Here is a 24,634-nt window from a genome sequence, read left to right on the forward strand (position 1 = left end):
GTCAGAGGTGGGAGTGGGAGCCATCCTTCTCTCACGCGTCCCTCTCTGACGACAAGGTCCACCCATGCGCGTATTTTCATCATCGCCTGTCGCCGTCGGGAACGTAACTATGATGTGGGAAGAACCGCGAACTGCTCGCCATCCGGTTAGCCCTGAGGCGAATGGCGACAGTGGTTGGAGGGGGGTCTGGCCGCTCCTTTTGTCGTTTGGACTGACCATAGGAACCTTGGGTGCATATCCGTTCTGCGCCAAACGACTTAATGCGCGTCAGGCGCGTGGGCGCTTGCTCTCTCGCTCGTTTCGAGTTCGTGATTTCTTATCGTCCGGGCTCTAAGAACGCCAAGCCTGATGCTTCGTCTCGTCTCTTCAGTTCTTCAGTAGCCTCCACCGACCCTCGAGGGGATTCCTCCCTGAGGGGCGTGTTGTCGGGTCTCACTGTCTGGGGCAATTGAGAGGCAGGTAAAGCAAGCACTCACTCAAGCCGCCGCCCGCGCGCTTGTCCTAGGAACCTTCTCCTTCTCGTTCCCGTTCCTACTCGTCTGGCCGTTCTTCAGTGGGCCTCTAGCTCTTGCCAAGTCAGCCGGCCACCCTGGCGTTCGGGGTACGCTTGCTTCCATTCGCCAGCGTTTCTGGTCCTGCACGCCCGGGTAGCATGACACGCGTCGTTTCGTGGCTGCTTGTTCGGTCTGCGCGCAGGACTCACGTCCGGATAATCTCTCCTCCTGCCGGCCGTCTCAGGCCGCTTCCTATTCCCTCTCGACCGTGGTCTCACCTCGCCTTAGATTTTGTCACCGACATGCCCTTCGTCAGCGGGGAAGAACTGTCAATCCTGCACGGTTGTCGATAGGCTTCTCTAAGGCGGCTCATTTCATTCCCCTTGCTAAGCTTCCTTCTGCTAAAGAGACGGCACAAATCATCATCTGAGAATGTTTTCAGACTTCATGGCCTTCCGTCGAGACGTCGTTCTCGGACAGAGGTCCGCGACCTCACGTCTCGATTCCGCAGGGAGTCTTGTCCGATCTGCGATTGGGCCTCCCGTGCTTTGCTTCGCCGCTGCTCACCCCCCCAGTCTAACGATCGCACACACGGGCCAATCCAGACCATCCGGGTCGCATCTTACGCAGTCTCTTCTTTTCGCAACCCTGGCGTCTTGGTCAGAACAGCTCCCTGGGGCAGAATGCGCCCAGCGACCCGCCTCCTTCGTCTGCGACCGGGCTATCTCCTTTTCAGAGTAGCCTCGGGTACCAGCCTCCCGTTGTTCTCATCTCAGTTCGCCGAGTCGCAGCGTCCCCTCCGCTCAGGCTTTTGTCCAACGTTGCGAGCGCACCTGGAAGAGGGTCAGGTCTGCACTTTGCCGTTATAGGGCGCAGACTGTGAGAGCTGCTAATAAGCGTAGAACTAAGAGCCCTAGATATTGTCGCGGTCAGAGAGACTTTGGCTCTCCACCTCAGAACCTTCCCCTTAAGACGGCTTCTCGCAAGTTGACCCCGCGGTTCATTGGTCCATTCCGGATCTCCTCAGGTCATTAATCCTGTCGCAGTGCGACTTCTTCTTCCGCGATATCTTCGTCGCGTCCACCCGGTCTTCCATGTCTCCTGTGCTCAGCCCGTTCTTCGCCGCCCCCGCTCGTCTTCCCCCCCCCCCATCCTTGTCGAGGGCGCACCCATCCTACAGGGTCCGTGAAATCTTGGACATGCGTCCTCGGGGCCGTGGTCATCAGTACCTAGTTGACTGGGAGGGGTGCAGGTCCTGAGGAGAGGAGTTGCGTTCCCTCTAAGGGACGTGCTGGACCGTGCGCTCATTGATGATTTCCTCCGTTGCCGCCAGGTTTCCTCCTCGAAGTGCGCCGAGGAGGCGCTCGGTGAGTGGGGGGGTACTGTCATGTCACTGTCATGTTGTCTTGTCTCTGTCCTTTCCCTTCACCCTGTCTCCCTCTGCTGGTCGTGTTAGGTTACCTTTTCTCCCCCGCTTTCCCCAGCTGTCCCTTGTCTCCTCTAACTACCCATTCACCCCGTTCCCCACCTGTTCCCTTTTTCCCTCTGATTAGGTCCCTATATCTCTCTCTGTTTCTGCTCCTGTCCTTGTCGGATTCTTGTTTGTTTGTGTCATTCATGCCTGAACCAGACTGTCGTCATGTTTGCTGTAACCTTGTCCTGTCCTGTCGGAATCTGCCGGTCCATCTGAGCCTACCTATGTTTGGTAATTAAGGAAGCTCTGTTTAAGTTAATTCGCTTTTGGGTCCTCATTCACTCACCGTAACAGATATAGTCCAGACACAAATCTAGGGTTGCTATCCAAGCTGGCTGGTCATTGGTTCTATCTGTTCGGTTGCTAGAGACGCAGACTCAGTTGTTCATTCTTTTTCGTTCTGATATTTATGGACGTGACTCAGTGCATTCCGTTCTAAATGTTCCATTGCCCATACTGACTGGCAGTGTTCTTAACCCTTGCTTGCTAGCTAACCAACTAAGGCTAACTTACAGTCACGTCAAAAAGTAGCAGCCCGGATAACAGCAAAGTAGAATGGATTTGCATTAGTTTAAGCTCTTTTCTAGTGACATTTATTTGGATACATCCATAACAATGAGCTAATGAGGTGCAATTTCACCTGGCATAGAAAATATGCTTATTCGTCAGGACACTGTTGTTCAGAGGAGCTAGCCAACAACACAGCTATCACTTCAAGAGGTTTTTCCTTTATTTTTACTATTTTCTACATTGTAGAATAGTAGTGAAGACATCAAAACTATGAAATAACACATATGTAATCACGTAGTAAACAAAAAAAGTGTTCAACAAATCAAAATTTATTTTAGATTTTAGATTCGTCAAAGTAACCACCCATTGCCTTGATGACAACTTTGCAACTCCGGCATTCTCAACCTGCTTCATCTGGAATGCTTCTCCAAAGTCTTGAAGGAGTCACCACATATGCTGAGCACTTGTTGGCTACTTTTCCTTCACTCTGCGGTCATACCATCCCAAACCACCTCAATTGGGTTGAGGTCGGGTGATTGTGGAGGCCAGGTCATCTGATGCAGCACTCTCACACCATCACTCTCCTTCTTGGTCAAATAGCCTCTTACACAGCCTGGAGGTGTGTTGGGTCATTGTCCTGTTGAAAAACAAATGATAGTCCCACTAAGCGCAAACCAGGTGGGATGGCGTATCGCTGCAAAATGCTGTGGTAGCCATGCTGGTTAAGTGTGCCTTGAATTCTAAATAAATCACAGACAGTGTCACAAGCAAAGCACCCCCACACCATCACACCTCCTCCTCCATGCTTCACGGTGGGAACCACACAGAGATAATTCATTCACTTACCTACGCGGAGATCATTCGTTCACCTACTCTGCGTCTCACAAAGACACAGTGATTGGAACAAAAAATCTCAAATTTGGACTCATCAGACCAAAGGACAGATTTACACCGATCTAATGTCCATTGCTTGTGTTTCTAGGTCCAAGCAGGTCTTTTCTGCTTATTGGTGTCCTTTAGTAGAGGTTTCAAGCAGTCTCCTCTGAACAATTGATGTTGAGATTTGTCTGTTACTTGATCTCTGTGAAGCATTTATTTGGGTTGTAATTTCTGAGGCTGGTAACTCTAATGAACTTATCCTCTGCAGCAGAGGTAACTCTGGGTCTTCCATTCCTGTGGCTTTCCTCAGAGAGTTTTATCATACTGTTTTTATTTATTTAATTTTCTGCTTTTTTGCACACCAGTATCTCTACCTGCACATGACCATCTGATCATGTATCACTCCAGTGTTAATCTGCTAAATTGTAATTATTCACCTACCTCCTCATGCCTTTTGCACACAGTGTATATATACTTCCTTTTTTCTACTGTGTTATTGACTTTACTCCATGTGTAAGTCTGTGTTATCTGTTCACACTGCTATACTTTATCTTGGCCAGTTCGCAGTAAATGAGAACTTGTTCTCAACTAGCCTACCTGGTTATATAAAGGTGAAATAAAAATAAAATAAAAATCATAGCGCTTTATGGTTTTTGAAGCTGCACTTGAAGAAACTTTCAAAGTTCTTGAAATGTTCCAGATTGACTCACGTTCATGTCTTACAGTAATATTGGACTGTCATTTCTCTTTGCTTATTTGAGCTGTTCTTGACATGGACTTGGTCTTTTACCAAATAGGCTCTCTTGTATACCACTCCTACCTTGTCACAACACAACTAATTGAATAAAGGTTAACTGAAATAACTTATTATTATTATTATTTTAAACTATGAAATAACATGTATGGAATTATGTAGTAACCAAAAAAGTGTTATATATCTAAATATATTTTAGATTTTAGATTCTTCAAAGTAGCCATCCTTTGCCTTGATGACAGCTTTGCACACTCTTGGTCTTGGCATTCTCTCAACCAGCTTCATGGGGTAGTCAGCTGGAATGCATTTCAATTAACATGTGTGCCTTGTTCATTTGTGATTTTTCCTTCTTAATGCGTTTAAGCCAATTAGTTGTGTTGTGACAAGGTAGGAGTGGTATACAGAAGAGAGCCTATTTGGTAAAAGACCAAGTCCATGTCAAGAACAGCTCAAATAAGCAAAGAGAAATGACAGTCCAATATTACTGTAAGACATGAACGTGAGTCAATCTGGAACATTTCAAGAACTTTGAAAGTTTCTTCAAGTGCAGCTTCAAAAACCATAAAGCGCTATGATTTTTATTTTATTTTTATTTCACCTTTATATAACCAGGTAGGCTAGTTGAGAACAAGTTCTCATTTACTGCGACCTGGCCAAGATAAAGTATAGCAGTGTGAACAGATAACACAGACTTACACATGGAGTAAAGTCAATAACACAGTAGAAAAAAGGAAGTATATATACACTGTGTGCAAAAGGCATGAGGAGGTAGGTGAATAATTACAATTTAGCAGATTAACACTGGAGTGATACATGATCAGATGGTCATGTGCAGGTAGAGATACTGGTGTGCAAAAAAGCAGAAAATTAAATAAATAAAAACAGTATGATAAAACTCTCTGAGGAAAGCCACAGGAATGGAAGACCCAGAGTTACCTCTGCTGCAGAGGATAAGTTCATTAGAGTTACCAGCCTCAGAAATTACAACCCAAATAAATGCTTCACAGAGATCAAGTAACAGACAAATCTCAACATCAATTGTTCAGAGGAGACTGCTTGAAACCTCTACTAAAGGACACCAATAAGCAGAAAAGACCTGCTTGGACCTAGAAACACAAGCAATGGACATTAGATCGGTGTAAATCTGTCCTTTGGTCTGATGAGTCCAAATTTGAGATTTTTTGTTCCAATCACTGTGTCTTTGTGAGACGCAGAGTAGGTGAACGAATGATCTCCGCGTAGGTAAGTGAATGAATTATCTCTGTGTGGTTCCCACCGTGAAGCATGGAGGAGGAGGTGTGATGGTGTGGGGGTGCTTTGCTTGTGACACTGTCTGTGATTTATTTAGAATTCAAGGCACACTTAACCAGCATGGCTACCACAGCATTTTGCAGCGATACGCCATCCCACCTGGTTTGCGCTTAGTGGGACTATCATTTGTTTTTCAACAGGACAATGACCCAACACACCTCCAGGCTGTGTAAGGGCTATTTGACCAAGAAGGAGAGTGATGGTGTGAGAGTGCTGCATCAGATGACCTGGCCTCCACAATCACCCGACCTCAACCCAATTGAGGTGGTTTGGGATGAGTATGACCGCAGAGTGAAGGAAAAGTAGCCAACAAGTGCTCAGCATATGTGGTGACTCCTTCAAGACTTTTGGAAAAGCATTCCAGATGAAGCAGGTTGAGAGAATGCCAAGAGTGTGCAAAGTTGTCATCAAGGCAATGGGTGGTTACTTTGACGAATCTAAAATCTAAAATAAATTTTGATTTGTTGAACACTTTTTTTGTTTACTACGTGATTACATATGTGTTATTTCATAGTTTTGATGTCTTCACTATTATTCTACAATGTAGAAAATAGTAAAAATAAAGGAAAAACCTCTTGAAGTGATAGCTGTGTTGTTGGCTAGCTCCTCTGAACAACAGTGTCCTGACGAATAAGCATATTTTCTATGCCAGGTGAAATTGCACCTCATTAGCTCATTGTTATGGATGTATCCAAATAAATGTCACTAGAAAAGAGCTTAAACTAATGCAAATACATCTACTTTGCTGTTATCCGGGCTGCACTTTTTGACGTGACTGTAAGTTAGCCTTAGTTGGTTAGCTAGCAAGCAAGGGTTAAGAACACTGCCAGTCAGTATGGCAATGGAACATTTAGAACGAATGACTGAGTCACGTCCATAAATACAGAACGAAAAGAATGAACAACTGAGTCGCGTCTCTAGCAACCGAACAGATAGAACCAATGACCAGCCAGCTTGGATAGCAACCCTAGATTTGTGTCTGGACTATATCTGTTACGGTGAGTGAATGAGGACCCAAAAGCGAATCAACTTAAACAGAGCTTCTTTAATTACCAAACATAGGTAGGCTCAGATGGACCGGCAGATTCCGACAGGACAGGACAAGGTTACAGCAAACATGACGACAGTCTGGTTCAGGCATGAATGACACAAACAAACAAGAATCCGACAAGGACAGGAGCAGAAACAGAGAGAGATATAGGGACCTAATCAGAGGGAAAAAAGGGAACAGGTGGGGAACGGGGTGAATGGGTAGTTAGAGGAGACAAGGGACAGCTGGGGGAAAGCGGGGGAGAAAAGGTAACCTAACACGACCAGCAGAGGGAGACAGGGTGAAGGGAAAGGACAGAGACAAGACAACATGACAGTACATGACAGTACCCCCCCACTCACCGAGCGCCTCCTGGCGCACTCGAGGAGGAAACCTGGCGGCAACGGAGGAAATCATCAATCAGCGCACGGTCCAGCACGTCCCGAGAGGGAACCCAACTCCTCTCCTCAGGACCGTACCCCTCCCAGTCAACTAGGTACTGATGACCACGGCCCCGAGGACGCATGTCCAAGATTTTACGGACCCTGTAGATAGGTGCGCCCTCGACAAGGATGGGGGGGGGGGGGGGGAAGACGAGCGGGGGCGCGAAGAACGGGCTTAACACAGGAGACATGGAAGACCGGGTGGACGCGACGAAGATATCGCGGAAGAAGAAGTCGCACTGCGACAGGATTAATGACCTGAGAGATACGGAATGGACCAATGAACCGCGGGGTCAACTTGCGAGAAGCCGTCTTAAGGGGAAGGTTCTGAGTGGAGAGCCAAACTCTCTGACCGCGACAATATCTAGGGCTCTTAGTTCTACGCTTATTAGCAGCTCTCACAGTCTGCGCCCTATAACGGCAAAGTGCAGACCTGACCCTCTTCCAGGTGCGCTCGCAACGTTGGACAAAAGCCTGAGCGGAGGGGACGCTGGACTCGGCGAACTGAGATGAGAACAACGGAGGCTGGTACCCGAGGCTACTCTGAAAAGGAGATAGCCCGGTCGCAGACGAAGGAAGCGAGTTGTGGGCGTATTCTGCCCAGGGGAGCTGTTCTGACCAAGACGCAGGGTTGCGAAAAGAAAGACTGCGTAAGATGCGACCAATAGTCTGATTGGCCCGTTCTGCTTGACCGTTAGACTGGGGGTGAAAGCCGGAAGAGAGACTGACGGAAGCCCCAATCAAACGGCAAAACTCCCTCCAAAATTGAGACGTGAATTGCGGACCTCTGTCCGAAACGACGTCTGACGGAAGGCCATGAATTCTGAAAACATTCTCGATGATGATTTGTGCCGTCTCTTTAGCAGAAGGAAGCTTAGCAAGGGGAATGAAATGAGCCGCCTTAGAGAACCTATCGACAACCGTAAGAATAACAGTCTTCCCCGCTGACGAAGGCAGTCCGGTGACAAAATCTAAGGCGATGTGAGACCACGGTCGAGAGGGAATAGGAAGCGGCCTGAGACGGCCGGCAGGAGGAGAGTTACCGGACTTAGTCTGCGCGCAGACCGAACAAGCAGCCACGAAACGACGCGTGTCATGCTCCCGGGTGGGCCACCAGAAACGCTGGCGAATGGAAGCAAGCGTACCCCGAACGCCAGGGTGGCCGGCTAACTTGGCAGAGTGAGCCCACTGAAGAACGGCCAGACGAGTAGGAACGGGAACGAAAAGAAGGTTCCTAGGACAAGCGCGCGGCGACGGAGTTTGAGTGAGTGCTTGCTTTACCTGCCTCTCAATTCCCCAGACAGTCAACCCGACAACACGCCCCTCAGGGAGAATCCCCTCGGGGTCAGTGGAGGCTACTGAAGAACTGAAGAGACGAGACAAAGCATCAGGCTTGGTGTTCTTAGAGCCCGGACGATAAGAAATCACGAACTCGAAACGAGCGAAAAACAGCGCCCAACGCGCCTGACGCGCATTAAGTCGTTTGGCAGAACGGATGTACTCAAGGTTCCTATGGTCAGTCCAAACGACAAAAGGAACGGTCGCCCCCTCCAACCACTGTCGCCATTCGCCTAGGGCTAACCGGATGGCGAGCAGTTCGCGGTTACCCACATCATAGTTACGTTCCGACGGCGACAGGCGATGAGAAAAATACGCGCATGGGTGGACCTTGTCGTCAGAGAGGGAGCGCTGAGAAAGGATGGCTCCCACTCCCACCTCTGACGCGTCAACCTCGACAACGAACTGTCTAGAGACGTCAGGTGTAACAAGGATAGGAGCGGATGTAAAACGATTCTTGAGGAGATCAAAAGCTCCCTGGGCGGAAACGGACCACTTAAAGCACGTCTTGACAGAAGTAAGGGCTGTGAGAGGAGCTGCCACCTGACCGAAATTACGGATGAAACGACGATAGAAGTTCGCGAAGCCGAGAAAGCGCTGCAGCTCGACGCGTGACTTAGGGACGGGCCAATCAATGACAGCTTGGACCTTAGCGGGATCCATCTTAATGCCTTCAGCGGAAATAACAGAACCGAGAAATGTGACGGAGGAGGCATGAAAAGTGCACTTCTCAGCCTTCACAAAAAGACAATTCTCTAAAAGGCGCTGGAGGACACGTCGAACGTGCTGAACATGAATCTGGAGTGACGGTGAAAAAATCAGGATATCGTCAAGGTAAACGAAAACAAAGATGTTCAGCATGTCTCTCAGGACATCATTGACTAATGCCTGAAAGACAGCTGGAGCGTTAGCGAGGCCGAAAGGAAGAACCCGGTATTCAAAGTGCCCTAACGGAGTGTTAAACGCCGTCTTCCACTCGTCCCCCTCCCTGATGCGCACGAGATGGTAAGCGTTACGAAGGTCCAACTTAGTGAAAAACCTGGCTCCCTGCAGGATCTCGAAGGCTGAAGACATAAGAGGAAGCGGATAACGATTCTTCACTGTTATGTCATTCAGCCCTCGATAATCTATGCAGGGGCGCAGAGACCCGTCCTTCTTCTTGACAAAAAAAAACCCCGCTCCGGCGGGAGAGGAGGAGGGGACTATGGTACCGGCGTCAAGAGCTACAGACAAATAATCTTCGAGAGCCTTACGTTCGGGAGCCGACAGAGAGTATAGTCTACCCCGGGGGGGGGTGGTTCCCGGAAGGAGATCAATACTACAATCATACGACCGGTGTGGAGGAAGAGAGGTGGCCCTGGACCGACTGAACACCGTGCGCAGATCGTGATATTCCTCCGGCACCCCTGTCAAATCACCAGGCTCCTCCTGTGAAGAAGAGACAGAGGAAACAGGAGGGATAGCAGACATTAAACATTTCACATGACAAGAGACGTTCCAGGAGAGGATAGAATTACTAGACCAATTAATGGAAGGATTATGACAAACTAGCCAGGGATGGCCCAAAACAACAGGTGTAAAAGGTGAACGAAAAATTAAAAAAGAAATGGTTTCACTATGATTACCAGAAACAGTGAGGGTTAAAGGTAGCGTCTCACGCTGAATCCTGGGGAGAGGACTACCATCCAGGGCGAACAAGGCCGTGGGCTCCTTTAACTGTCTGAGAGGAATGTCATGTTCCCGAGCCCAGGTCTCGTCCATAAAACAGCCCTCCGCCCCAGAGTCTATTAAGGCACTGCAGGAAGCTGACGAACCGGTCCAGCGTAGATGGACCGACAAGGTAGTGCAGGATCTTGAAGGAGAGACAGGAGTAGTAGCGCTCACCAGTAGCCCTCCGCTTACTGACGAGCTCTGGCCTTTTACTGGACATGAAGTGACAAAATGACCAGCGGAACCGCAATAGAGACAGAGGCGGTTGGTGATTCTCCGTTCCCTCTCCTCAGTCGAGATGCGGATACCTCCCAGCTGCATGGGCTCAGCACCCGAGCCGGCAGAGGAAGATGGTAGTGATGCGGAGAGGGAGGCGACGGAGAGCGCGAGCTCCTTTCCACGAGCTCGGTGACGAAGATCAACCCGTCGCTCAATGCGAATAGCGAGTTCAATCAAGGAATCCACGCTGGAAGGAACCTCCCGGGAGAGAATCTCATCCTTTACCTCTGCGCGGAAACCCTCCAGAAGACGAGCGAGCAAGGCCGGCTCGTTCCAGCCACTGGAGACAGCAAGAGTGCGAAACTCAATAGAGTAGTCTGTTATGGATCGATTGCCTTGACATAGGGAAGACAGGGCCCTGGAAGCCTCCTCCCCAAAAACAGATCGATCAAAAACCCGTATCATCTCCTCCTTAAAGTCTTGATACTGGTTAGTACACTCAGCCCTTGCCTCCCAGATTGCCGTGCCCCACTCACGAGCCCGTCCAATAAGGAGAGATATGACGTAGGCGACACGAGCAGTGCTCCTGGAGTAAGTGTTGGGCTGGAGAGAAAACACAATATCACACTGGGTGAGGAACGAGCGGCATTCAGTGGGCTCCCCAGAGTAACACGGCGGGTTATTGATTCTGGGCTCCGGAGATTCGAAAGCCCTGGAAGTGGCCGGTGGATCGAGGCGGAGATGGTGAACCTGTTCTGTGAGGTTGGAGACTTGGGTGGCCAGGGTCTCAACGGCATGTCGAGCAGCAGACAATTCCTGCTTGTGTCTGCCTAGCATCGCTCCCTGGATCTCGACGGCTGAGTGGAGAGGATCCGAAGTCGCTGGGTCCATTCTTGGTCGGATTCTTCTGTTACGGTGAGTGAATGAGGACCCAAAAGCGAATCAACTTAAACAGAGCTTCTTTAATTACCAAACATAGGTAGGCTCAGATGGACCGGCAGATTCCGACAGGACAGGACAAGGTTACAGCAAACATGACGACAGTCTGGTTCAGGCATGAATGACACAAACAAACAAGAATCCGACAAGGACAGGAGCAGAAACAGAGAGAGATATAGGGACCTAATCAGAGGGAAAAAAGGGAACAGGTGGGGAACGGGGTGAATGGGTAGTTAGAGGAGACAAGGGACAGCTGGGGGAAAGCGGGGGAGAAAAGGTAACCTAACACGACCAGCAGAGGGAGACAGGGTGAAGGGAAAGGACAGAGACAAGACAACATGACAGTACATGACAATATCTTGTGGAAGGATGACATAGTATGAATAAATTCATCAAAACAAGATTTTTAATGAATATATGTCAATAATTTTTGAATATATTGGTAACCCGTTGTATAAAATTGATAATACCCTTGAAGCCAGTGTTTGGAGGATACATTGGCACGGTTTGCCGGGCCGAGACACACCCACGCCAATATATCTTCCAAACACCGGCTTCTTGGGCATTATCACTTTTAAACAGACACATGCAAACTTTTATGTGCTCTAAACAAAAATAAAAAAATATATGTATATATGTGTATATATATATATATATGTAACAAAAATCCTTGAAGTATACTTTTTTGAAAATTGGTATATTATTGTAACCACTACAACAACAAAAATACTTAAATACATGTAATTTTGTCCTTGAAACATTTGAATTGAAAAAGTGTAGAATTCCGTTAATTTCTATGGAGAAATTGCTTCTTCTGGGCAGTGCCAATATTGCCGACGGGTGGCTTTAACGCCTCTCATTGCCCAATACATAGCATCACCAATCCAGGGTTTATACACATCATTGACTACAACTCATGTAAAGCTAAACAATTTATAGTTAGCTGTGACTGAGCTCTGGCTGCAGTCTACTGCATTAGTTGTCTGATCAAATGTTTTGGTGTATTCTAAGATCCGTGTGTTATTGTTAGCCCAGGTTCAGTTGGTTCCATGCCATCCTCTGGGGAATAGGAAACTCTGGGCTCCTATGCCAGGGAAGTCTCTGCCATGTTTTGCGTGTCAGGACTGATGTCGGGTCAGACACTGTGCCAGCCCGGCCAGGGTGATGCTAGGGCGGTGGGAATGTGGGTGTGGTTTTTGGACTGTGTTGGCACTTAAAGGGTTTTGAGGAGAGGCGGAAGTGCTGCATGGAACGTACCAAGAGGACCAACACCTTGATGGTCCCCAGAGGCTGCTGTTGCTGAGCAACTCAATGCACTGGGACTTACATCTTAATTCCCTGACTCTTTCGAATATGCTTATGTTATCATGAAAGTTGTGCACATATTTGACATTAGGACGAGTGTGTGTATTTCTCCTTGTTTTGTATGTCTCATTTCAGGACAGTATCTGACCCTACACACTGATATTATGGATAAGGTTGCAAAGGGAGGGTATATTACTTGAAACATTCAAAGTTTACCAGTAAACGACCACAATATTGGTATCTTTCAAGGATTTTATGTAATCTATTGAAAGACCCTTTGGGTACTTCAAATGATCACAGGTGTCTGTAATTATCTCTGACCCTCTGTGTGGCCTTATCACATGTAAAATATATGAAATAATAAAATGCTTTTAAAATGTAAAAGAATTATGACAAAGCTGTAAAATATGAACCTAAATACAAACCATCCACTTAGTGAATACCATTAGTGTTTAATATGAGGGTTTCAGTAGTAAATATACTTTAATTTATTTAACTGGTGTCAAACTGGTGGCAGTTGTAAAGAAAAGTCAATAGTTGCAGAGTTAATAGAAAATGTTCATTCATTAGGCTATTTTCTCTTTAATCGTATGGCCTATCTACTAGAAACTCATGGACAATATGGACACATATAAAACATTTATGTGATATATGAATACATTTTCACAATTTATTCAAGTATAAATTACCAAAGCTACGATAGATTGCCATATATTTTCTGTTAAATACCAAAATTACTGAAGATTCACGTAACTTTGGTAAATTACCGGTAGCTTTGCAACCCTGGTTATGGATGACTTTGGGACTTTGGGATTTTTGTAATACCTGCTAAGTTGTGTCAATTCAAGCAGAAGAGGTCAGATTGATGTGCAATGATATCTCTGGGGTTGAGTGTGAATGTATGCGGGGGGCTGAATGATTGGATCTAGCTGGTAAAGCAGCAGAGCCCTACAGGACTAAACACCAGCGAGTACAGTGAGTTCCCCTAGGCTTGAGCTGAGGATGTCAATAATTTATGACACAGACGGGTTGCCACCCGGAACCTAAGATACTCTCATCTGGTTGGTCGGTTGCGTAGCCGTAGTAACGGCCCACGGTCCTGTATTGTCCCCTGTCGTCACTGTCACCCCTCTGCTATGTTCTAGAGAGGGCTGTTTTTAGGGACAGCACCCTGAGAGGCATTCGAGTATAGCCTAGTCTAGGCCAGACATCAACTGACAATTTATACCAGGTGGGCTGTATTTCAATGTGTTTGTCAGGTGTTGGAGGTGGAGTCCAAAACTCAACATTTCTGGAGTAGCCTATAGCTAAAATAACAACTTTGATCTTACTGCCGACATCAGAAAATACTACAGTTTACTATAGAATATAATAGTACTGTAGTATACTGTAGAATACTGTAGAATACTATACTACACACTGTATTATCCATCAATCATGTGTAGTACTTACTATAGAATGTTGTAGCATAATGTTGAATACTATACCTAATGCTACAGTATTAACCACAAAAAAAAACACTAGTAAATACTACAGTAATATCCGTAAAAACAATACAGTCCACAAAACCTCAACCCATTTATTTTACTATAGTAAACACTACAGTATTTAATTGCATATACCCTGCCCATTCCCATCCCCATCCCCATATCACAATTTGTGTCACCCATGTGAGAAACCTACATGCCAGATATAGATCATTTATTGTGTTCCTTACAGGTTATAGAAAAGAGCAGAAATGCTGAACTCTCTGTGCAGTCCAACCTGAAAGTAATGGAAAATTTGCTATTTAAGTATTTCTCCAATAGGTTTCCTGAAGGCGAAGTACTCCACTTCTATGTAAAAGATAATAAAACACAAAAAACGTTATGTCTGCAAAAACACTACAGTATAGTACAGTCCCCCAAAACACTACAGTAAATACTACAGTGGTCTACAATCTGTAAAAACATTACATTAATTACTATAGTATATACTACAGTTTTCTTTTACTACAGTATTTATACTATAGTTAACTTTAAAGTCCACAAAAACACTACACTGAATTCTAAGGTATTTATATCATAAATGGTATTTTTTAATGCAGGTGTGTTCAAATACTTATTATGGAGGGCACTGTAGCCTACATTGAAACCAGGAGGGTAATTATCTTGGCAAGCTTTGTCAGTGTGGTCAGTCACCAATTTAGCAATACAAGGGTAGTTGGCTAACTAATGAAGCAGGCTAGGCAGACTGGTTGAGTTAACTAGCTGTATGTACTGTAGGCCTGGCTGTATTTTTCATTTACTTTGTCAATACCAATTGGTTCCAGTAATGATATGCTTGTTGTCACTTCACAACTGTCTCTTATGTAACCACCAGATAGCTAGCTGGCAAAAACAATGTACTGTTGGATGTAAACAGCAGCAGGTATTGTTACCTAGCCAAACTGTGGAGGAATGAGAAACTCACGTTTCCCATTATTTTAAACTACTATCATGAAACTGAGAAATGTTGATCTTAACATAGAGAGTAGACTCTACGTCCAAGTAGATGTTTTTAGTTCTTCCAGGACGTCACAGGCAATCTACACCAGTTTGCTCTAGCAGGAGCTGGACCCAGGCAAAATGGTGGACCCCCCCTGAAACTGTATCCACCAAAGATAGTACATCATACCTGTGAAACGTTTGAAACTTTCTTTGCGCTTTAAATTCCGGACCGGGTGCAAAGGACCCTAAGCACCATCGACTATGATCAAATCTGTCACTAACTTTAAGACAGGGGGCAACAGAGCTAAGTGCTGTAGGCTAACATGGTCACATGACATGGTCATATGGTCCTGTGTCTAACATTTGATGTTCAGTTTTTTGCCTGTCTTCAATGCAGGATCCAGTATGATGCCAGGAGGACAGATGGGGACGAGGATGCACTGGCAGGAACCAATGGGAGAAAAGCATCCCTGTCCAACTGGACAACAGTCTGCCGTCAATTCTGACTACCTTTCAGGTGAGTCCCTTTCCCCCGTTTCTATCCCTCTAGTGTTTTATGCTCAATAAGTCAAAAAGGCTGTGAAAATGCATTCTGTGGAAAGACAGGTTTCCACTGTTTCTATATCTTGTCATATTTTACTGCCATTAGGCTTTTTCAATTTGGTTATCATCAATAGCCTAAGATGCTAAAGATCCCCCTGTGGCATAGCCTAGTAAGCTTTCTAGGCACCTAGAGCTCCCTTAATTCAGAGGGGTTGGGTTAAATGTGGAAGATACATTTCAGTTGAATGCATTCAGTTGTACAACTGACTAGTTGTACAACTGACAAGTATCCCTGGCACGGCCTGGGCACTCTTAGCAGTGTAAACTGGGCATTACAGTGTTGCAGGACACCTAGTTAAACACATGACTGTATTTAAGTGAGGCTGTTGTTGTTGTCTTGTTTTTGTCTTCTCAGACCGTCTAGACATTAATATTTTATGGCTGACTGAGAGTTAACTGAATTATGTGATTGTGAATGTGATTACAATCTCCTTTGGTGGTTTTAGTCTGGCTATTGATTTCTGTCTGTGGTGTACTCATCTCTCATTAGTAACTGACATCTGATATCCCAAATATATATTCTCTCACTCCCCCTCTCTTTCTCTCTCTCCCCCCTATTTAATCTTTAGGGCCAGTGTCTAGTATGATGGGGATACCTGGTGATCAGTGGGGGAACCAGAACAAAGGAATGAAGGACAGCAACATACCAGATTCTCTCATGGGTACTGCTTAACAATACTGTATAGTGTTTATGTAACACCAGCATGTAGTGCTTATCGCTGTGTCTTATAGCGAAATAGAGTAGTAATAACATGAAGTATAGTATTAACCTGGGTGTCTTAATTCCACTCCCAGGTTTCTCCCAGCCAGGGATGATGAATATGAACATGGGTTCAGGAGGTATGGGGGGCATGGCTCCATTCCAGACAGGCATGCCTCCTATGGGCAACTCTCAGAAAGCCTCTCCTCTGTTTGCCTCTGAGCCCCACAAACAGTCCCAGTCCCAGGCCCCCTTTAAGCCCAACGACTCATACCCCTCTGCCCCGGGCCACAACACCCAGTCCCAGGACAACTCTTCAGGTAAGAGGTTGTCTCACACAGAGCAGCTAGATGGGGGGCCTGAGGTGGGATGTCCAGGGGTCCAGTCACCAGTTAAAACATGGTATCAAATGTTAGGAAATCAAATACGTTTGGATGATGATAGATCTTAGATTTGACTGTGAACAGGGGGTAAACTGTAACCGTCACTTTTTCTAGAGGCTTCCTCAAAGTGCCAGACTTCAGTCATCTTTATCCAAAGGGAAAGTTTTCGATACTGTATAAGACCTCTGTTTTTATTTACAAACTAAATGCAAAGGTTATAGTTAAAAGCCAGATAGTGGTACAGTATTAGTTGTTTCTTAGTGGGGCGGCCATCGGAGCAGAAATCGCGTGTTGCTCCGGCTTAAATTATGATGTTTTCACTCTCAGACAACCAGGGCATAACCTTCTAGACCTTTCCAGCCCTCGGCCATATCTTTGGTTTATTATGCAATACCTCAGACCTTTCTGAGACTTTATATCAATTTTGTTTGAGAAGGAAGAATAATTCTGTGATGAGATACCTAACCTTCTTTATTACAAATGTTTCCTTAGATAATCTCCTAGAGGCCTAATTTAAGTGCTCAGTTATATTTGGAATAGAGGATTTTTCTTAAAAGATTTATCATGAGCTCCTTCCCCACCTTTGATACTGCTCTCTGAGTGAGGCAACCACATAGACTAGGAGTAATGTGTCTTCTGGCAGGAGGCCAGGCTGAGGCTCTGGACTACGATGTGCTCTTGGCTTTTTAAATACTAATATTGCATGAAACATAGATGATAATGCTACCTGCACAAATGTGTTTTTTATGGCAACATAATCAACAAAGGACATTGAGGAAAATAGCCCATCAATCAATTAGAGAGGAGGGCAAGGATACACAATTTCGAGAGAAAGCCATTATCATTAACGATTGGGTTTAAAGTGGGGAGGGTATTATTATTTTTAATTTCTCTCTGCCCTGTCATGTGAAGTATTGGGGTATACCATCAGTATTAACTGAAGAACATGGATGGAGAGACAATTTCCCACTGGAATGTCTTTATCACAAAATATTTAAAAACACATGCGCTGTATGTTTTTATGTGTGTAGTATCTTTAGTTTGTTCCCGCATGTATGTTTTTTCAGTGTGTATGCTCTATGATTTAATGATTTAGATTTTCTTGTGTTAATATGGTCTACTACTAACATTGTCCTCTTCAGTGTGTTTGTACTAGGTTCCCCATGTCACATGACCCCTTCCTCTGGGTTCATTGTTTATCTGTGTTTGTCCATGTGACCTGCCTCTGTTGTTGTTCTGCAGCATGTCAGTTACTTACACATTCACTCATATGCTCATCTACTCATGCGATGTGCTGTCGAGTATTCAGCACACACCACACTGCTCAGTGTCAGCACAATCTCCATTCTTCCCCTGCCCTGCCAGAGAGAATCACACCCAATCAGCTGCAATCTCGGAACATAGCAAACAAAAAAACTGTCTCTCTGGCTACCATGTAATCCAGAAGCCTAAAAGTCACATTCTATTAGCCTACTGGCCAGGCCGTAAAGAAATTCTAGTGGTGGTTGTGTCAATATTATTTAAGTTTTATTAGGATGCTTACTTGCAGGTTCTTTCTCGACAATGCAACAACAATAATAAATATAAGAATACGAACAAAGTAAATGGCTCAGTAGAAAATAAACATTTAGCATAAATATAATGCAGGAAGGTAGGATTTATAGTACAATATTTATACATGTATTAGAGAAAGGGGGGATTGGGGGCAAGTGTTTCAATTGTGCAGTATTAGCAATAGTAAATAAGAGTGGTAGCATCAATTGTGGTGTGCGTGTGTGCATGTGTGTGTGCATGCGTGTGTGCATGTGTGTGTGCATGCGTGTGTGCGTGCGCGAAGGTGTGGAGAGTCAGTGCAGGTGGTCAGTCCAGTTCAAGTATTCAGCAGTCCGATGGCTTGTAGATAGGAACTGTTTCTTGTTATCAGACCTCATTCTGTGATACCGTCTCCCCAACAGTAAAGGAGAGAACAGCTCGTAGCTGGGGTGTGTTGGGTCCTTGATGATGCTGTGGTCCTTCCTCAGGCACCATTTCATGTAGCATACTCAAAACTCAAGTCACAATTTGATTTATTGAATCGTTTTTATTTGTAGTTTAATAAGATCATTTTCTACTCAGTTGTTGAGTTTCATAAATGTAGGTCTGAATTTCTATGAGCAGATAAGATATACCCAGATTCTTCTGGAGATGATTGGCAATTGGTTTTTGGTCTTCTTTGTTATGGGTAGTGACATTCCTTCCTCCTCTCTGCTCATCAAAAAGTTTGGACAAACCCAAACCCCTTGGCAGATGGTGAGTCCGGGCTGCAAGCCTCAGAGGGTCTCAGCCTCTCCCCCAGCGATTCAGTGGAGGAGAGCCCCAACTCCGACCCCCTCAGCCCCCACGGCCAGGAGACTGGCTCTGGGGACGAGAGGGGGACCGAGGGGGTCGACAGCGGCAGCATGCAGCAGAAGAGAAAGAAGAAGAAAAGGAGGCCCAGAGAGGAGCTGTATGACTTCATGGACAGGGAAGAGGCTCCGGACTCCTCGAAGGAGGAGGAGGGCGAGACAGAGAGCGGAGCCTCGGACTGCCCGCTGAGTCTGTCCTCCCCGAGCAAGGAGGAGAGCTGGGAGTGTGAGATCCGAGGGAGGGGAGGGGGTAGGGTCAGGGGCAGGAAGAATAAGAGCAGGATGAAGCTGCCAGAGGAGTGGGGGCCAACACCCCAGGAGCCCACGACACCCCATGCCACCCCAGCCTCTGTGTCTGCAATGGTGATGGCCTCCGGTCCGTTAAGCTCAACCCTAGAGAACATCTCCTCCCTCATAGCCGACCCCCAGACTAACCCCTTTAGCAGTTTTATAGAGGACACCAAACCCTCTCACACCTCCACTTCGCCACCACTCACTGAGAACCCCAAACCAAGTCACATCCTCAACAAGGACCCTGCCTTAACAGACACTTCCACTAGTAACATGTTTGAGCAACCTTCTCCAGCCAAGGTAAACATGGAGTGGGAGGCTGAGGCTCCTGTTAAAAACACTGCCTCTGCTCCCCTCCATTATGAACCCATGTGTATTGATGACTTCAAAATGCCCCCTCCCTTAGCCACTAAAGATGTCCTACCCCCCAAGAAGAAGGAGGCAGCTCTGTCCTTCACTGACAAAGCCTCCTCTGATCATTGTAGTCGTGAGGCCAACGCATCTATTACTGACCAGAGGCAACTGGGTCCTAAGAGCTCCCCAGGCTTCAGCCCCCAGGTCTCACAGACCTCTTTCCTAGACTCTGTCCTGCAAACCCCCTCAGCCAGCACCCCTTTTTCACAGCCACAGGCCCTGTCTCAGACCACTACACCCCAGGGCCTTCCTCCAAACACCACCACCTCCTCCTCTTTCCAGTGCACTTCTCCTCCACTGCTTAGCCACTCCTCCCAGCCTGATCATGACACTCACAGTCCCCGCCCTGCAGTGTGCTCAGGCCTCAACCCTGCAGCCCCGCCCTTTATCCCCACTACACTGCCACTCACAGAGCACCAGGAGCCACCGCTGCCAGAGCCCCCCCTGCTGGAAGGTTGGTGACACTGAAGAGGGGACATATCTATCAGTATGGGGGTGTATGATGACATTATAGTGCATGGCTCTCTCTGTGGACTGGGCCTGCTGTTGCTCGGCCATTGTGTGTTTAATAGCACTGTTAGTAACATGCTAACTAATTACCACTATTCGCTAATCTGACTGCATCTGACTGAGTCCCTACTGGCTGGGCCTTGAGTCCCTTTATCCTGACTGACTGTCTGGCCAGTCTCTGTAGTGCTGTTATGATGATGATGATGATCATGATAATAACACATTCATTGCTATGTGGCTGTCTACCTACCTGATTGTGTAACTGCCCAGCTCGTTTTACCTCATATCCCTCTCCTTTCTAACACTGTAATCATATACTACTTACTCTACTGTCTCTGTAGATTACTATGTGTGTGACTCCTGAGTGACTCCACTCTTGGGATATAATTAGCTAGCTTTCTCCCCCCTGAATGCCATTATCCTAAATTGCAATGAGTAATTCTACACCCTAACTCTTTGACATTGATTCAACCTTTCTTCTCTAATCAAAGGGATGTTGGTTTACAGTGTGATTCTCTCTCTTTCTCTCAAGAGATTGCTTTTTCCCTGACTAAATTATGCTTTTAATTCCTCAAATAGCCATGAGCTGACTGAGGAGTCACTAACTGCTTTTCTTTCACATTCTCTTTCTACTTGTGTTTGTGAATTCACTTTCAGAACCATTTTGAATATCTCAGTGTTCCTATTTGGAATTCTTAGTTATGCAATTTGACCATTTTAAAACACATACAAGATCAAAAAGATCAAAAATACAATACAAATTGCTCGATGTATAAGTTGTCATGTAAATGTTTGCATGATTAATAGGCAAACTGAAATGACTGACAGCTATGTTTTGTCTTTTCTCTCACCCACATGTACTGCGTCTCCTGATGATGGCTCTGATGATGATGATGATGATGATGATGCTAAATAGGTGAGTCACATTTCCATTATTGCCTTTGAGAATATTTAGATTTCTCATCAGTGGAATAATATGACGTCAAATTCAGTGTTTATTTATTTCCTTATTTGGTACAAATGTTTGCCACAGGTTTTTGTTCTGTTCAAGATTTCTTGGACTTTGCCTCTCACTGTTGTTGAGATATTGTCCATGTCAGGAAAAAGCTGGCACGTTTCCTGGCTAGTTTGCTTTGAGCGTTAGTTTGGCCTAGTTCAGAGACTGTACTGTTCTGTGTTGGTTCTTCTTACTTTGGTTTCTCGGTTGGAGATTCCAAGGACTGATAGCTAAGTTAACACTGCTTTCCTAAGTTGTTACCCTGCAGTGTAAGGTTGTTGTAGAGACGCTGTTCCTCCTTCCTTGATGACACAGGTGTTTTTGGTTGACAAATGGTGGAAGTCGTTAGCATACTGCTTGTCTGTCTGCACCCCTCACATTCCCTTACTCAACTCAACCATCCCCATTCAGCAGTCTGTTAATGGGTTATTTACAGATGACCGGGCAGGCGGGTTGGTGTGTGGAGGGACAGTACAGTGAGGGACTGGCCTCTACTGCCCTCTGTATCCTCATCCCACAACTTTCTCCCTCAATCACCATCTTTGTTTTTCATACCTCCTTCTTTCCCCCTAGCAGCCTCTCTGTTTTGCTGCCTCTCTCTCTCTTTCTCTTTCTTCCATCTCCCCTATCTCTCTCTCCCTCCCTCCCTCCCTCTCCATCCTCCTCTCCCTAATGCAATATTGATGGCTGGGACTTTTTTGCAGTTACATAAATCATGCAGCCCTTGTCTTTTTATAGCCGGTGATCTGGGTTTGTGCAGTAGGCACCAGCTGTCAGAGCAGCTCACAGATCACTGCACATGTACATAGCCCATCTGTAAATAGCCCGTCCAACTACCTCATCCCCATACTGTTATTTATTTTATTTGTTTTGCTCCTTTGCACCCCCGTATCTCTACTTGCACACTCATCTTCTGCACATCTACCATACCAGTGTTTAATTGCTATATTGTAATTGTTTCACCACAATGGCCTATTTATTGCTTTACCTCCATTATCCTATCTCATTTGCACACACTCTATATAAACCTTTTGGATTGTATTATTGACTGTATGTTTGTTTATTACCATGTGTAACTCTGTGTCGTTGTTTGTGTCGCACTGCTTTGCTTTATCTTGGCCAGGTCGCAGTTGTAAATGAGAACTTGCTCTTAACTAGCCTACCTGGTTAAATAAAGGTGAAATAAATCAAATAAAAAGGCAGAGGGAGACAGAGGCTTAGAGGTTGTGTGGTGCTGCAGTCAGGGTTATCCCACCACACCACCACCGGTTTGTGAACTGGTACTGCTCTGCTCTGCCCTAATCTACTCTACTCTGCTCTACTCTGCCCTACTCTACTCTGCTCTACTCTGCCCAACTCTGCCCTACTCTGCTCTACTCTGCCCTACTTTACTCTACTCTACCCTACTCTACTCTACCCTACCCTACTCTGCTCTGCTCTACTCTACTCTACTCTACTCTGTCTTGCTCTGCTTTTCCCTACTCTGCTCTGCTCTGCTCTGCTATACTCTACCCTACTCTACTCTACTCTACTCTACTCTACCCTACCCTACTCTGCTCTACTCTGCTCTACTCTACTCTGCCTTGCTCTGCTTTTCCCTACTCTGCTCTGCTCTGCTATACTCTACCCTACTCTGCTCTACTCTACTCTGCCTATCTCTGCCCTACTCTACTCTGCTCTACTCTGCACTACTCTGCTCTGCTCTGCTGCATAGTCATTTTTCTGGTCAGCCGATTACAGACCGCCCAGCCTGGCAAAGATACCATCCATAAGAGACAGCCCAGCCTGGCAAAGATACCATCCATAAGAGCCAGCCCAGTCTGGCAAAGATACCATCCATAAGAGCCAGCCCAGCCTGGAAAAGATACCATCCATAAGAGCCAGCCCAGCCTGGAAAAGATACCATCCATAAGAGCCAGCCCAGCCTGGAAAAGATACCATCCATAAGAGCCAGCCCAGCCTGGAAAAGATACCATCCATAAGAGCCAGCCCAGCCTGGAAAAGATACCATCCATAAGAGCCAGCCCAGCCTGGCAAAGATACCATCCATAAGAGCCAGCCCAGTCTGGCAAAGCATCACCACTATAGTACTGATTGAGATGGGCAGTGCTGTGCAGTCTTTTGTTTTTTTAAGGTATAGCTACCTTTCAGTAAATACGTAATCATCATGCTGCTGGCTTTAAGTGCATTTCTGTAGGTCACAGTGCATATCATCACACTGGACCGAATGTGTTGAAGTCAAGTAAAGGGACGGGTGCTATTTAAGTGTTGTTTACATATTGATTAGTATCGAAAATCCATGCACTTTTTTATGATGTATTACATGACCAAAGAGGCCATCATCTGGTGGTTCAATAAATGACTGGTGCTTATATAATAGTTATTGCTGTTGCTTTGAATGTGGCTTAGCTGGTTAAAGCTAACCTCATACAACAATCCAGAAGTCTCACAAGCTTACATTTTTTTTCCCTACATGGATTCCATCTGGCTAGGAGCAGAAGACATGAGCTTGGTGCCCTCACCATTTCATTGTTCCAATCACTGTCCTCTGATGAACTACTACCTAAGGTAGCAGGTGTAGAAATACATGTGAGCAGTGTCTCTACTTAGGTTGAAAATACTGTATCCCTGAAAACCAGAAACATCCACTTGCCAACACTGCTAAGGGTGTGGGGGTGGTTTAGTTGATGATGAACGCAAAGTACCGCTGTTCACAGCTACTGTATGGCTTCTGTTCAGTTGGCATCTCTTTGCTCAAGCCAAGGTTGGTCATGGGTGCACCTCAGCCACGCTCAAGGTCCTAAACGATATCTTAACCGTCATCGATAAGAATACTGTGCAGCCGTATTCATTGACCTGGCCAAGGATTTCGACTCTGTCAATCACCACATCCTCATCGGCAGACTCAATAGCCTTGGTTTCTCAAATGATTGCCTCGCCTGGTTCACCAACTACTTCTCTGATAGAGTTCAGTGTGTCAAATCGAAGGGCCTGTTGTCCGGGCCTCTGGCAGTCTCTATGGGGATGCCACAGGGTTCAATTCTTGGTCCGACTCTCTTCTCTGTATACATCCATGATGTCGCTGTTGCTGCTGGTGAGTCTCTGTTCCACCTCTACTCAGATGACACCATTCTGTATACTTCTGGCCCTTCTTTGGACACTGTGTTAACAACCCTCCAGACAAGCTTCAAGCCATACAACTCTCCATCCGTGGCCTCCAACTGATCTTAAATACAAGTAAAACTAAATGCATACGATCGCTGCCTGCACCTGCCCGCCCGTCCAGCATCACTACTCTGGACAGTTCTGACTTAGAATATGTGGACAACTACAAATACCTAGGTGTCTGGTTAGAATTTAATCTCTCCTTCCAGACTCACATCAAACATCTCAAATCCAAAGTTAAATCTAGAATTGGCTTCCTATTTCGCAACAAAGCATCCTTCACTCATGCTGCCAAACATACCCTTATAAAACG

The 24,634-nt window shown here is 45.9% G+C and overlaps 1 protein-coding gene across 6 annotated transcripts in view; it reads left to right on the top strand.

Annotated features, from left to right (window-relative positions):
• The window catches only part of LOC139386657 (microtubule-associated protein 4-like), a 97,476-nt gene that overhangs the window by 36,174 nt on the left and 36,668 nt on the right, over positions 1-24,634 (top strand). For 3 of the 6 annotated variants that reach the window (XM_071132423.1, XM_071132424.1, XM_071132425.1), the window contains exons 3-6: positions 15,272-15,391; positions 16,047-16,139; positions 16,273-16,497; positions 18,820-20,103. In XM_071132423.1, the coding sequence (XP_070988524.1) occupies positions 15,272-15,391; positions 16,047-16,139; positions 16,273-16,497; positions 18,820-20,103 (1,722 nt within the window). The remainder of the gene's footprint in view (positions 1-15,271; positions 15,392-16,046; positions 16,140-16,272; positions 16,498-18,819; positions 20,104-24,634) is intronic. The other 3 variants (XM_071132426.1, XM_071132427.1, XM_071132428.1) reach the window with 1 other exon arrangement.

The sequence above is a fragment of the Oncorhynchus clarkii genome, chromosome 28 (assembly GCF_045791955.1).
Source record: "Oncorhynchus clarkii lewisi isolate Uvic-CL-2024 chromosome 28, UVic_Ocla_1.0, whole genome shotgun sequence".
Lineage (NCBI taxonomy): Eukaryota > Metazoa > Chordata > Actinopteri > Salmoniformes > Salmonidae > Oncorhynchus > Oncorhynchus clarkii.